We start from the raw sequence: 15,775 nt of genomic DNA, 5'->3' as shown, positions 1-15,775 counted from the left end.
ACCTAAATCTTCCCATAAATATTAAATCCATAGGTCTTTCATCGTTGTAGATGTGTGGACGTGCTACTGACATTGATTGTTCTCGACTGGTCACAGTGGTTCAGTTGCATTGGGAATACGCAACCACTATTAGCAAAGAGTTGCTCCAGGATAAGGATAGGGTTGGACCTAATAACTGTTAGGTGAGGGACCCAATGACGGTCTTGCACCTGCTTGTGAATGGTGGATCGGACTTAACTAAGAAATGTGGGCAATAACTGTTAGGTGAGCCCACATGACTTAGAGATCAAGTTGTTACAACATGCTTAAAGAAATATCTGGACAAAGAGTTACCTACGCATAATGTGCATGTTATCAATAACTGTTAGGTGAGATGCATGTCATTGGTGGGGCCGCAGCACTCCTTAGGAATCTTTTGTCGCGTTAGGATTTTCGTTTTCTTCTGGAAGAGTGGAGGGATCTGATAAATTAGTGAAAATCATTGTTTGTATCTTAAAGTTTCTAGAAGCAAATATAATCATTAAGTACAAAAGTCTAACTTGAATCTTTACTCTCGCAGTTAAACAATGTCAGCATTAAATCCTCTAGTCCGTATTCTTGAAATCAATCGTTTGACTGGTATCAATTACAAAGATTGGCTCAGAAATCTTAGGATTGTCCTGATCCTCAAAAATTTAAGCCATGTACTCGACCAAGAACCCATAGTATTACGTGCCGAGCAAAGAATTGCTTTTGAGAAGTGAACGGATGAAGACAGTCAGGTTAAGTGTTATATATTGGTATCTATGTCAAATGAGTTGCAAAGCCAACACGAGCATATGCCCACTGTCAGAGCTATGATCACTCACCTACAAGAGTTGTATGGTGAGCAGAGCCGCACAGTGCACTTCGAAGTATCCAAAAGTCTCTTCAATCCGAAGATGCGCGAAGAACAGTCGGTCTATGAGCATTGTATGACAGTGATCAAAGACATTGAGGAGCTTGAAAAGCTTGGGCTTGAAATGCAAAAGGAATTGCAGATGGATCTGATCTTTCAATCCTTATATGTTCATATAGTCAATTTATTGTAAATTTTTATATGAACAAGCTCGATTGTACTATACCCAAACTGGTCAACATATTGGTCACTACGAAAGAACCTTGAAGAGTTCAAGGGGCACTGTTCTCACTATGGAGCGGACTTCTTCCAAGAAAAAGTCTACTGGGAAGGAGAAGGCACAATCCGCTAAGAAGCAAAAAAAGGAGAGCAGGCCAAAGAAGGAAGTTCCTAGTCAGGCCGAAGCAAAGGTAAAGTATTTCTACTGTCATGCTGAAGGCCACTGGAGGAGGAACTGTCCAAAATATCTAGAGAGTCTAAAGATCAAAAAGGATGATAAACCTTCCGAAGATATACTCGTAATTGAATCTAACCTTACAGTTTCTTCTACTTCTAGTTGGGTATTAGACTCTGGTTCGAGTGCTCATATATGTACCTCAATGCAGGACCTGATAGAAAGTGAAGGTTGAAGGAAGGTGACATGATCCTTCGGATCGACAATGGAGTAAAGATCGCTGCAGAGGCCATTGGTACTTACCCTCTTCAATTACTGTTTGGTGTTAGATTAGATTTAAAAGACTATTATTATGTTCCTGTAGCTGTCGGAATTTAATTTCTGTGTCTGTGCTAGCACAGGAAAATTTTGAAATTAATTTCAATAAAGATTTTTGTTTCATTTATTTACGAAATAAATTGGTTGCATGAGGTCTTTTAATTGACCAAAGTTTCCTGTATCGGTATCGATGGTCGGATCGACCGACCGGTGGTACGATACGGCACGCCTCCGTTTCGTTCCAAATCGAGGCGAACCGACGAAGGAAATCGGGAAAGAAAAAGAGAGAAAGAGAGAAATAGAGAGAGAGGGAAGGAGAAAAAAAAAGGGAGGAGAATCCGTCGGAGGCCCTCCGGCAGACAGCCGTGGCCGTCGGGCGCGGAACGGCCTCCCGCGGCTCCGCACGGGAACAGGGGCGATCCGTCCTGTTTCTCGATTTTTTTTTTTAAAAGTTTTTCAAAATGAAGTCGGTAAGTGGTTTGCTGACTTAATTAAGTGAAGTCGGCAAACCACTTGCCGACTTCGTTTTGAAAAAGCTTTTTAAAAAAAAAAATTTGAGAAACAGAGGCGATCCTCCCCTGTTCCCCGCGCGGAGCCGCGAGAGGCCGTTTCGCGCCCGACGGCCATGGCTGCCCGCCGGAGGGCCTCCGCGGCCCCTCGGCGAATCCCCTTCTTTTTCTTCCTTCCTCCCTCTCTCTATTTCTCTCTTCCTCTCTTTTTTTTTCCGACAACGGCATATACGTTTTACATGCCGGAACCGTCTCGGTTCCCCGTCGAGATGGTTCGGCATGCCCCATATCGGGCGGTTCGGCCCGATATGGCAAACCCTATAATTGACAATTTTTATCATTTGCATGTTGATGCGAATGTGAACTTAAACAAGCAAACAGTGAGTACCGTAGGTCAAAAGAGATTCAGAGATGAAATTAATCAAAAGTACTTGTGGCACCATAGATTAGGCCATATTGGAGAGGACAGGATAAACAGACTGGAGAAGGATGGGATCCTTGGTTCTTTTAATCCAGAGTCGTATCCAGCTTGCGAATCTTGCCTTCGAAGAAGAATGGTCAAATTACCCTTTGTAGGATACGGAAAAAGGGCCACTGAGTTACTTGTCCTAGTACACACCGATGTGTGTGCGCCATTTGATGTGCAGGCCAGGGGTGGTTATATCTACTTCATTATCTTTATCGATGATCTGTCTAGGTACGAGTATGTGTATCTGATGAAATATAAGTCTGAGGTCTTTGAAAGGTTCAAGAAATTCAGACATGAAGTAGAAAAGCAAACAGACAAATCCATTAAGGTTCTTCGATCTGATCGAGAAGGTGAATACCTTAGTCGAAAATTTTGGGATATCTTAAAGACAACAGCATAGTTTCTTAATGGACATCTCCTGAAACACTTCAGCTCAACGGAGTATCCGAAAGGAGGAACATGATCATATTGGATGTGGTTCGGTCCATGATGAGCTTCACTGATCTACCCTTGTCTCTTTGGGGATATGCCTTGTTAATCGCAATTCACCTGTTGAATAGGGTTCCATCAAAGTTCGTTTCTACCACATCGTATGAGATATGGTTCGGTAAGAAGCTGAGTTTAGGTTATCTTAAGACTTGGGGATGTCCGATCTATGTCAAAAGATAGATGGCGGATAAATTAGAGGATAGATCTATTATAGTTCGCTTTATAGGGTATCCTAAAGAATCCATGAGATACTACTACTTTCCATAAGACCACAATGTGATTGTGAGTCGAAACGTCATATTTTTAGAAAAAGTTTATTCAGGATGGTGGCACTGGGAGGTTAGTTGAGCTCGAAGAGATCTCTGAAGAGTCAAGAGCTATAGATCTTCGGAAACCCATTGTCCATAAGTCAGTAGTTGACGTTCCTCAACTATCTCGTAGATCTAGCAGGGTCTCCTGATCTTCTGAAAGGTATATGAGTATGTTTACGGAGGGAGTAAAAGAAATGTTTCTTATGGGAGATAGGAGTCATGGTGATGATTCTAACATCTTTGACGAGACGATGTCTGACATTGATTTCAAGAAATGGTTAGATGCTATGAAGTCAGAAATTGACTCGATGCACTCGAACCAAGTCTGGACTTAGTGGATCTACTTGAGGGTATTGTACCCATTGGATGTAAATGGATCTACAAAAGGAAGATAGGTGTCGATAATAAGGTAGAGACCTATAAAGCTAAGTTTGTGGCTAAAAGTTATAGTCAGCACGAGGGTATTGACTATCAAAAAATCTTCTCGTCCGTAGTCATGCTGAAATCCATCCTACTTTACTTGCTGTTACGGCTTACTATGATTATGAAATCTGACAGATGGATGTGAAAACTATTTTTCTGAATGAATATCTTGAGAAAAATATCTATATGGAGCAATCTATGGGTTTCACATCTGATGATGATGATCACAGAGTCTGTAAGCTGTAAAGATCCATATACGGATTAAAGTAAGTTTCTCAGAGTTGGAACCATCATTTTGATGAGCGATCAAATCGTTTGATTTCATCAAGAACGAAAAAAATCATGTGGATACAAAAGGGTCAGTGGGAGTGCGATAATATTCCTCGTATTGTACGTAGATGATATTCTCCTCATTGGGAATGATGTTCCCATGCTGACCACAGTCAAAAGATGGTTGTCCAAGAAATTCTCCATGAAAGATCTAGGGGAAACATCCTATATTCTTGGAATAAAGGTCTATAGGAATAGACCTAAATGGATGCTAGGCCTGTCACAAAAGTTGTACATAGAAAAAGTGCTGAAAAGGTTCAGCATGAAAAATTCCAAGAGGATTTTTACCTCTTAGGCATGGTATTAATCTTTTCAAGATGATGGTGCAGCGCATGAGTAGGATTCCTTATGCCTAGCTATAAGAAGTCTCATGTATGCCATGCTATGTATTCGATCTGATATTGTCCTTGCTGTGAGTTCACAAGCAGGTATGAGTCAAATCCAGATGAGGAGCACTGGATAGCTGTGAAGAACATCTTTAAATACTTGAGAAGGATTAAGGATTTGTTCTTGATCTTTGGAGGAGATTCTGAGTTGCAAGTTGAGGGGTATACTGACTCAGACTTATGTCTGATCTTGATGATAGAAAGTCTACATCAGGATATGTGTTCATTTGCAATGGGGGTGCAGTTAGCTGGAAGAGTTCAAGCAACTCATCATAGTGGATTCGATCACAGAGACTGAATATGTTGCTGCTTCGGATGCTGTAAAAGAAGGCTTCTGGTTTAAGAAGTTTATTGTGGAATTTGAGATTATGACAACGGATGCCATACCACTCTACTGCGACAACAATAGAGCCATAGCACTTGCTAAGGAGCCGAGATCTCATTAGAAATCGAAGCACATCGAGCGGCGGTATCACATCATACGCAACTATCTCGAAAAAAATATGTTGAGGTGTGAGAGTAGACTCTGCGGACAACGTGACAGATTCGCTGACTAAGCAATTGAGCCAACCGAAAATTGAAGTCCACTTTGAGAAGATGGGATTTAGATTTATGGCCAACTGGCTTTAATCCAAGTAGAAGATTGTAGATGTATATCCTACAAGGCAATATGACTGACACATTGTAATAAATTTAAAACACAATTTTGTATTAATACATTGATTTGATCAATAAAAAGACAAATTTATTTTTTATTCAAGTGTGATGTGTCTTTGAATCATCCATGGAATTAGTTTTGATACATATTTTCAAGGTGTTGAGAATTAGAGGTATGTATTTAATTCCTAAATGCTCCTGATCATAGGATCATCATGAGGAGGTGATCGATTCGGATAGACTGATGCACAAATCACTTCTTTTGAGATAGATGTGTCTCTAGTCTACAGTGTAGAGACACTGGACGACGAGTATGGATAGTTGTTAGAGAACTAGTACTAAACGGGACTATACGAGAGATCACTTGGATTTCTACTCGATCGTCAGTGATCATCTCGATGTTGTAGTTGTGTGACTGGTTTGAGATGGCACTGCTGCTCGCGGTGAGGCTGTGGAGTTTGATTGACACATAAACATGGGTCTCAATGAGCCCTTGTAGTGGATATTGGCGATAGTTGGTCTACTGAGGAGTAGGATGTGCATCAAGATGGGATCTATCAATCTTGATAGAAAGGAGTAGTCCTATAGATTTGAGACGCTAAGTCCGAGAATCTGTGGTCACAGTAGTATGATTGATGGAAAAGAGTTTTCATAGAATTCACAACTGGACTTGAGCTAATCGAATTTATTATATGACTGATGTCGAGGTTTGACGATTTATCCATGACCTATCATCTAGTCGGAACTCGCAATAGAGGGACGGAATTACACGTTAACTACATCTAGAGGTTTATTTCAGTTCTACTGGGTTGCCACTACATACTGCTAGGTGTTACTGGTGGATTATGAGAGCTCACTAAAGTTATTTTGGATCGACAATCTTTGATGAGTTAGAGTGAAATTGTTCCGATCCATTAAAAAAAGTTTCAATCATACTTTGATAGAAATCATTGTATATCTCATTACCAGATAAAATTGAACCTATGAGGTCACACAACAAAGGGATTAGGTCTGGAATTAGCAATTGAGCTTATAAAGTGTCAATTAGATTTAGAGAAATCCGATTGGATTCAAGGTAACATTGCTAGCACATGGTTGGATCCAATTTCTCTTTCCATTTAGATTTCTTATTTGATAAGATAATTCAAACTTAATTACCTACTAATAACTACATGAATTAGATTCATGAGACTCCAATTGTTAGGTGTCTAAGGTTTTGGATTATATGAATTAAGGATGTAAGTTCCTAATTAATTTTTTGATAGTTTATTTTGGGCGCTACCTTGATTTGATCAAGTTGGGCGTGTTCTACGATTAGAGGGCCTCTTGATCTTATATGGGGCGTCCCTTGGGTATGTTTTGGAGTGTGAAATAATGGGTGCAAGGGCTTCAATTGTTGGCGCCTAAAGGATCTCCTAAAGTAAGTTGGATAACTTAAGTTATTAGGAAGTCCAATGCAAGTAGGACTTGTATTATGAGATTGAATAGGATTCAATTCTCATGCCTATTTAAAGAAACTTCTCCTAAGGTCTTTAGAGCATCCAACCAGCACCCCACACACCACAAAGGAGACCCCTCACGGCCTCTCTTCCTCTCCTTCTCCCCTCTCCTTGGACGTCCACACATCCCTTCGCTTGGGACGTCCCACATTGTTCCACGTCCAAGGCTGATTGGTCTCTCTTGTTTGCTGGTTTCTACCTGCTGGTAGCAGCACAAACAAAGGAAGAAAGATTAGAGAAGAGGAGAAGAAGAAGATCAAAAAAAGAGATCAAGTGTTGATCGTGATTCAGACTTCGTTCAGATTCAGCAGGCTGAATTTTTTTAGAGAAGAAACTTCAATTTGAAGAGGACTGTTCTAGACTGATCCCGAGTGGATATCTATAGAGATCGGATACTTGTACGGCTAGAAGAAAATCTCTTCTCTTTCAGATCCAGATTTGAAGAAAATGATTGCAAAACAGGTATATGAATTGATCATAATCTGATTTTCAGCATATGTCAATTTCAATACATGAATTAGATCCTTGTGGTTTTATGTTTTTATGCATGCATGATTCAGATTAAAAGTGTTTTAATCTTGTATTTCGCTGCAGTGTTTAGAAAATAAAGTTTTGAAACACAAATGCATGCCCCAAACCTCGAATTCCAACATCTTTCTCCAATCGATGTCTCTCCTTGTGATGGGACTCCACTATGCTTCTCATGTCCTTTCCATCATTTGATGCAAGCATAGACATCCACGTCCTTATGAGCTCTCCAAGGACCAACCACGAATAAGAAAGTCCAATATCACCATGCATGACCTCAAACTATTATAGATCTATAATCCTAATGCCCAAGATTTCTCCTTCTTTTCTCACCTTCATCCAAAACCTTGGTTGTCTCTCCGAGGCCGATCTCATCGAGGCCGCAGCCATCTACCATGCCCTTGCCACCATAGGGATGTGATCAAAGTCAGTCTGAGGCTGAGGTGAAAGTCGAGCTGAGGCCGAAGTGGAGGCCAAGATCGAGGTGAGGAACCTGAGGCTGAACTCTCAAAGATCAAACTCCCAAATATGGAGCTCCCGAAGGCTGAGGTCCTATGGCCGATCTAAGAAGATTAAGGAAAAAAGTCGATCTGATCTAGCTGAGGTGAAAATGCTAAGGTAAAGGCAGATCAAAAACAAGCCGATCATAATAGAGTAACATTCATCACTACTCTAATCTTCTATTACATTTTTCTTTATTGTTATTGTTCCAAAGTCCGATCTGATTTAGGCATCGGAGGGTTTGATCAGAGCCAATCCGACAAGCTTTTTTATTCTTTTTATGCGCAGATCCACGACTCTTCAAGACAGATCGGTATTCCATCTTCCACCAGCATGGATCGAACAATGCCCTCCACGTCTCCAAATCTTCAACAAGATCCACTATCATCGGGCCGGATTTTGGCATCAGCAAAGTTCATTTGTACATGCTAGATGCTATAAACAAATAATATAAGGCCATTTGGTTTCTTTCATTTCTTTCCCCTAAGAAAGGGAATGTTGTCTCAAATTGACACAATGAAGTGAGGGAGAAATCAATTTTGTGCTCTCTCAATTTGTACAATCAAAAGGCAAAATTAATTGGATTAGAGTACTTGGGCTAGAATCATATTAATAATTCAAACTTGGATTATGACAATTCAAAGCAGCTATGGACCATCTAAAATGAATACTGCAATCCCTCCCCCCTCCAACACCCCCCCCCCCCCCCGCGGGGCCCAAAGCACACATAGAGCCTCTCTCTGGATAGTAGAGAGGTAGGGTAGATTTATATTAATGTGATTGGACAAAGTTTATGACCTGGTCCTACCAAAAATGGCCACTTTACCCCTCTCCTCTTTCATATGTTGCATTTGTTAGCTTTACTTGCAGAGAGGTGCTACCAACAAATAAAGCAATCTTTGCAAGGAAAAGCTGCATTAATGATATTGGTCAACTTAGAAGAATACCTCCATAAAAGTTCTGATAAATAGTGTGGTACATGGCATAAAATTGTCATTTCTCTATAGAATCAAATTGCAAGCTCTGTTTAGTTGGAGAATTATGATCATTACATGTGCAGCGGGTGGAGAATTGGACTGTACACTAATTGTTAATTTTTTTATAAAAAGATCTAATGATTCAATCAATGATAGACCTTCCAAACTGGTGATCCATATGATCTATCATGATTCACACCATTAGAAATACTTAGAAGCTATAAGTCGTTTGTTTTTACGGTCTCTAACATTTGCATCAAATGGGTAGAAAAATGGACAGCTTTAATAACATGCTAAGACATTTTGCTATGATTTAAGCTTTAAAAAACTTATTAATTTCCAATGTATCCATGTTTTAAAGTGTATAGATCATAATCAACAAAGTGTACTTTTTATTAGATGCCATATCATATTTTAACACACTACTACAATTGATATTGTCCACCTTTGCACCCTCTTGATGCATAATTTAGACATTACGAGAAAATATAATTTTTTTTTTAAAAAAAAACTTTCTAGGAACTTTTAATGGCTATATTTCTGGGCATTTTTAGGCAGTTTTGGAATGCTTAAATCCTTTACCAAGTATTTCGTATTTAGTGCATCGAGTAGAGAGAGAGAGAGAAAGAGAGACTACATTCAATGTAATTCCAATTTTGTATTTTGACCTTTGTATTTAAGGCTATTTCCCCATATCAGCGAGGTATTTTGTATTCACTACTTCCTCTATTTTGTGAATTGTTTCTTCTATTGTTCACTTTTTTAATTTTTCTCTCATTTTCCCCTTATTGTTGATTTATAGGTGTCATTGAGTCGGGTCAGCTCAAATCAACATCCACTATCACACAGCAAAGGCCTTACCTAGATTCCAGTCCTACATAGTAGTCTGTCAGACATGTTTGACTTAAACACATTGACATACTAGTGGACTGATACCTAACTCATTTAATAAACTGAGAAGTGAAACAGAGAGGAGAAATGAAGAAATGGATGAGGAAAGGAGATTGGTCTACAACCAAGCAAGATGATGGTGGGAAGTCAGGGTAATAGTCCAAGATAGTGGGTGAATAGTAGGGGCATGGTTTGCTGTCAATTGTACCATACTATACCTGTTAGGCACCTGTAGTACTAGGGTGCGGTTCTATATGTGCTGAACTGGTCCTTATGGTACGTACCATACTTTATACCGACTCGTACCATTTCGGATGGTACCATGATAAAATGTGAGAAAAAAAGGATTAGGAACTATCTTGATATGAGGTGTGTATTGGACTGTATAGGTTATACCATACCGAATTGGTAACATACTGATATGGTACCAGTACTAAGATTGTGAACCTTGAGGAGGGCTGTTGGCAAGGTCAGAGATGAAGAACTAATTATATGACAACCCCCAGGCTAGTCATGCTTGCCTATCCCATACATAATTTGGGAACATGATTGGTGGATTACAGGGTTCTAAAGCAGACTGGGTTGATAGACTAGGTGCATAATTGCTAGCTCTGACTTGAATACAATTAAGTGAATTATGTACTTGTGTGAATTCTCCAATAATACATCAAGGTTTTGTTTCCATACTAGGAGCAAGGTACTAAATTCTTGTTAGGCTGCTACAGATTTTTTTCATATCTTCTTAGCTTAGTGCACTGATTGATCATGTTCTAAAAGCATGAGGCAGAGACCAGCAACTTTTCATGCTTCATTGAACATGTTTATGCGTGAAATAAAATCAATATTGATGCATCATGTCTTATATCACCTTTGAACTTGTTTCTAACGACATATTTTGGGTCATTTAAACTTTGAATTTGTCAGGGAAAGTCAATGTGGCTGTAAATCGATTGGCGATTAGGTCCAATATTGGCCATCTAAATTATTGATTAGAACTCTTGATGCTACTAATAGAATTTAATTCTTGGTTGTCATGTATTCTAGTATATTTGGGTGCTAACCATGTGTTGGAATTTGATATGCAGCAGGCAATGATTTATGCTTTTGTTCTGAGCATTACACATCAGTTTAGGTTGGCAAGTTCCACGCAAAGTGCGCTAAGTGAATTGTTAATAGGTTATTGTCCTCTCCAAATCGGCATGTGGATCATTTATAGTTATGGACTGATTCAGTTTTTAAGCAATCACATGAAAAAAAAAAAAAAAAAAAATTGAAGAATCGGGTTAGCATGATGCAGTAATATATACACCACCTCCAGCAATAAACAATGTGTATCTGTAATTCTATTTTCTGTATGATTATGATGAGCATAAGCAGTTAAGCTACACAGTCACTACTCACTCCGTGTGTTCATCAAGATCCATAGGTGAGGGAGAGATAAGACCAGCTGCAGATCAGATATTTTAAAATTTTGTTACCTCCTACTGGATCTCACCGTTGTTACATTGTGAATTATGTTGCATACTATGTCATAGAGCACATTCAGAACCTGACAGTATGCTCATGGAAGATATATTTTGGCTCTCATGAACAAAATGGTGCATTCATCTATTCTTGTGAAAATGATGAAATTAATCTAATCATACAAAGTTACAAATAGAGATCCTAAATGTCAAAAATGGATATTAAATGCTATACTATGTACGCCACTGTCATGGTAAAACCCCATAAATTTATAAATGGAGGCTAATGTTTATGCCGTATACAGTATTTTTTTGCCTTGTTAATGCTCTTAAGTACAAAATTGTTTTTTTTTTTTTTAATTCAGGAGAAAGGTTAGGTGTTTGGCTAGCTTTGTTCCCGACAGTTTATTTATCAGCGGGAACTGCAACAGCATTGATTCTTATTGGGGGGGAAACCATGAAGCTCTTTTTTCAGATAGTTTGCGGGCCCCTTTGTTCATCAAACCCACTTTCAACTGTTGAGTGGTATCTGGTATTTACCTCTTTATGCATCGTTCTTTCTCAGCTCCCAAACCTAAACTCCATTGCTGGACTCTCACTTATTGGAGCTGTAACGGCAATCACCTATACTAGCATGGCCTGGGTACTCTCAGTCAGCCAAGAGAGGCCCCCTTCTATCTCTTATCAGCCACTCAGATCCCAGTCTTTCACTGCATCGGTTTTCTCAATCTTGAATGCTCTTGGCATAATAGCATTTGCATTCAGAGGACACAATCTGGCATTAGAGATTCAGGTATATACTCGAGGCTCCAAAAGAATTATCCAAGTGAACTTGATAGATCTGTCTAAGCATTTTTATTATGACAGGATTGGATGAGAATGTCTCCAGCGTTCTTTTATTATTATTATTATTATCATCCCTTTTCTTTGGCTCATGAAGTTCTTGCTGAACTTGAATTGCAGGCAACAATGCCATCAACTTTTAAACATCCTGCACATGTTCCCATGTGGAGAGGAGCCAAAGTTGCATATCTTCTAATTGCAATGTGTTTATTTCCTATTGCCATTGGAGGTTTTTGGGCTTATGGGAACCTGGTAAATATTTTAAATACCATCACTATGCGTAGAAATTCTGATGGTAACCAGAATCTATTCTTTTGTTGTGCTAGTCACTAGCTATATCATATATTCAACCATATGCATGTATGTTGATCCTAACGTTTATTCACCTTGCAGATGCCTGCAGGAGGGATGCTGAATGCCCTATATGCTTTTCACAGCCATGATATCGCAAGGGGGCTGTTGGCAACAACATTTCTTTTGGTTGTGTTTAATTGTCTGAGTAGTTTCCAGATATATTCAATGCCAGTGTTCGACAGTTTCGAGGCAGGTTACACCAGCCGAACAAATCGTCCATGCTCAATTTGGGTCCGGTCTGGCTTTCGGGTCTTTTATGGCTTTATTTCATTCTTCATTGGAGTAGCACTTCCTTTCCTTTCTAGCCTGGCTGGCCTGTTGGGTGGCCTCACACTTCCTGTCACCTTTGCATACCCTTGCTTCATGTGGGTTCTTATAAAGAAGCCCCAAAGATTTAGTTTCAACTGGTATCTGAATTGGGGCCTAGGCATGATGGGAATAGCTTTCAGCTTAGCCTTCTCTATTGGTGGTGTCTGGAGCATGGTGAACAGTGGGCTCAAACTCAAATTTTTTAAGCCTAACTAAATTCCTTTTGATAGGGATAAGGTTGGGCGCTGTTCCATCTTTTGCAGCATTAAATTCCTCGAGTATTACATAGAAATGATTTGCTCCTGTTATCCCTTTGTGTCTCCAAGAATACTGTGTTGATTTGTATTTATTTTGTGATTTGTTGTAATAGATTTTAATTTATGATATCATAACTAGATTACTTTAGCTATTAAAGCTTTTTTTTCTTCTTTACGTATATTATATTCTGATGGGACATGAGATGTTCAAACTTGAGGCTTGAACTGTGAAGGATGACAGCTTACATTACCAGTTTGGAGGTCAGTTTCAGGTAACCGACGGAAAATCTATGCAAGCAAAAGATTCTACAGTGTTCCAATTTCCATGTTTAGGATCAAAGGACAAAGAAGAATGTTCCGAAACTTGAACTGGCCCAACAACAAAAGTAATGAAACATGGTCCATGGGTCTGCATGATGTGAACTCATTAAACCACGCTCGCTTCCCAAGCAAATTTTCATTGTAATCACTGTTTACATTGTGACAGGATAGCTTCTATATCCTAAGATACAAATTAATAAATATTTCCTTTTCTAACTTAGGTTTTACCACTGCATGATTGCATCTAGTCTGTATACGATTTTGCTTGTTTTCATGATGATTTAGAGTTGCTAAGCATCTGTATAATTGTTCAATATATAACAGAGCATGGTGTTACCCAGGTGTGACCTGAGCGTTGGGTCGGTTGTCACACCCCCTGTTCCAAGAAATGGGTAAACAGGAGTCTTGAATGGTGTTGATCCTGTAGACTTGAACCCTGTCAGAGTTTTGCCAAGTAAAAATCTTGAATTCATGAATAAAAATCTGAGACAGTTCTAGGTACCTCTCCTGTTCTCCTAGAGGATGAGATTTCTCTCCTATCTCAAGAAAAACAGAAAAAAAGGAGGGCCTAGGTTTGATGACATCTATAACAGTCAGTCAAGTTTCTCCAAAATGTAGACTTTTTATCCAAGCATAAAAATAGTAGTATGCCACTTCACCTAAATACTTCTCTTGCTTATACTTGCTTTGCGTGAACAAAATCAGATCTCGAGATTCGGCTGAGCCCTACGGAATCTGCTGGAGACCAAAGTGGCACCACAACTAGGGTGGAAATCTATGAACGGGGCCGCCAACCCAACAGGAAGCAATTCAACAAGTGGGTTTCGGTTTGGCATAAGCAAGTCAGGCTCATGAACTGATCTACACGCCAGAACCCATTTGTTAAATGGATCAGGTTCATATTGAAACTTTTGATCTGTAGGTTAAGTCCGGTCAGCCACCCATTCGCTCATGTCACATCAATCCAGAAAAACTGTTACTACAGACCCAAGCCAACTTGATTTGTTTTACAAAGCAAATTATGCATGTCGAATTGTGTAACCTGTTTATGAAATAGACCTAACACGTGTCGATTTTTAACTTGTTGGGCTCCAATTAGAAGCTTTCCGCGACCCAACTTGATCCATTGCCGCCCTAAATTCAATGACGAGATGGTTGCCACTAACATGAGATAGGAACATAGCCATAGGTGGGTTATTAAAATAAACTAAATTATATATATATATATATATAAATATATAAGCAAGTCACATGATATTATATGATAATTTTATCGCGACAAACTAATGAAAATTACAGTCATGATCCGAATTGACTCAATTTAATGCTATGTTTGGTTTGGGTCGTGAGAGGGTGGATGGATTGGATTGGAAGGATAGATAGCATCCATCTATAGTTTGTTTCAAAAAATTACAGGAACGATGGATGGAAATGATGGATTGTCCATCCATTCTGGCCCATCATTTTGCATCCTTCCAAATTGGGAGGATGAAGAAAGAAAGGATGGAGCATTAAAGGATAAACTTTAATATTGATAAAATTATTCTTCATTATTTTTTTTGATAAAAATATAATATTTTTTTACTTTTTCATTAATATTTTTATATATATTTTATATATACTATTAATTATGTACTATTAAATTTTATTAGTTATTATTTTAATCTTAATATATAATTTTCATAATTATAATTAAATAATTAGATTATCTTCTATTTCTCTATTTATATTTATTATTTTTAATTAATTATTTGTATAATATTAATTAATATTCAAATTAAACTATAAATTAGTTAGTTATTTATATAATTAATTTATGAAATCTATATTAAATTAAATATTTATATAATTTTTAATATAATTATAAATTATAAAGATTATAAATTTATAGATTGTTTACTTCTTTAGCATAAATAAGTCTTATAAATTGATAATAATAATATTTTTGTCAAAAGATAGTTTTATAAAATGTTATAAAAATATCATCCATTCTTCCTTCATCTTTCAAATGAGAAAATTATTTTCATCCATCCTCATGTTTCACCAAATATATGAGTGGATGGATAGAAAACCTATCTATTATTTCCTTCATCTATCATTTCTTCTCCATCCATCCTTCTTTCAATTCATGCTTCGTATCAAATAGAAGATAAAAGTTGGATGATCTAATTATATTAAATAAAAATTTTAAATAAAATTAAAAATTTCTAAAAATTTGAGTTGTTTCTACGTAATTAAGTCTTAAAAATAAGAGAACATGATGAACATGAGATCCAACAAATTTGCACTTTGGAAAGTGGAACGATCCTCTGTCGCCCTTAAGAAGACCAACCGCACCATCAAGGAAAAAGAAATAGAAAAGAATGAAGCAAAATTTTGACCCATGTGAGGTTCTGTTGGTCAGTTAGGTTGATGGCATCCATGTGAGCAAAGCAATTATCTTCTCGCGATGCCTTAATTTACAAATTTAATCAGGTTCCAATTAGGATAGCTCCTATTTTCCAAATTTTAAGAAGAAGCCAACTAGTATAATTGGCATATTTGTTAAGTAGTTGAAAATTGTTACCAAATGACCTAGACACATATATTCGATATTTTTTTAGAATTAACCATCAATTCCTGCAATCCAAAAGCCATTCTGGATCCCCACAAACAAATTTAATATACAT

At 38.0% G+C, this 15,775-nt stretch overlaps 1 protein-coding gene across 1 annotated transcript in view; it reads left to right on the top strand.

The window, feature by feature from the left end:
• LOC105034840 (lysine histidine transporter-like 8) overlaps positions 1-12,933 on the top strand; it is a 28,564-nt gene extending 15,631 nt beyond the window's left edge. The window contains exons 3-5 of the mRNA XM_010910147.4: positions 11,388-11,815; positions 11,986-12,117; positions 12,259-12,933. Of these exons, the coding sequence (XP_010908449.2) occupies positions 11,388-11,815; positions 11,986-12,117; positions 12,259-12,744 (1,046 nt within the window). The 3' untranslated portion in view covers positions 12,745-12,933. The remainder of the gene's footprint in view (positions 1-11,387; positions 11,816-11,985; positions 12,118-12,258) is intronic.
• The last annotated feature ends 2,842 nt before the right edge of the window (positions 12,934-15,775 follow it).

The sequence above is a fragment of the Elaeis guineensis genome, chromosome 13 (assembly GCF_000442705.2).
Source record: "Elaeis guineensis isolate ETL-2024a chromosome 13, EG11, whole genome shotgun sequence".
NCBI lineage: Eukaryota > Viridiplantae > Streptophyta > Magnoliopsida > Arecales > Arecaceae > Elaeis > Elaeis guineensis.
This window is presented reverse-complemented; position numbering and strand designations above follow the sequence as displayed.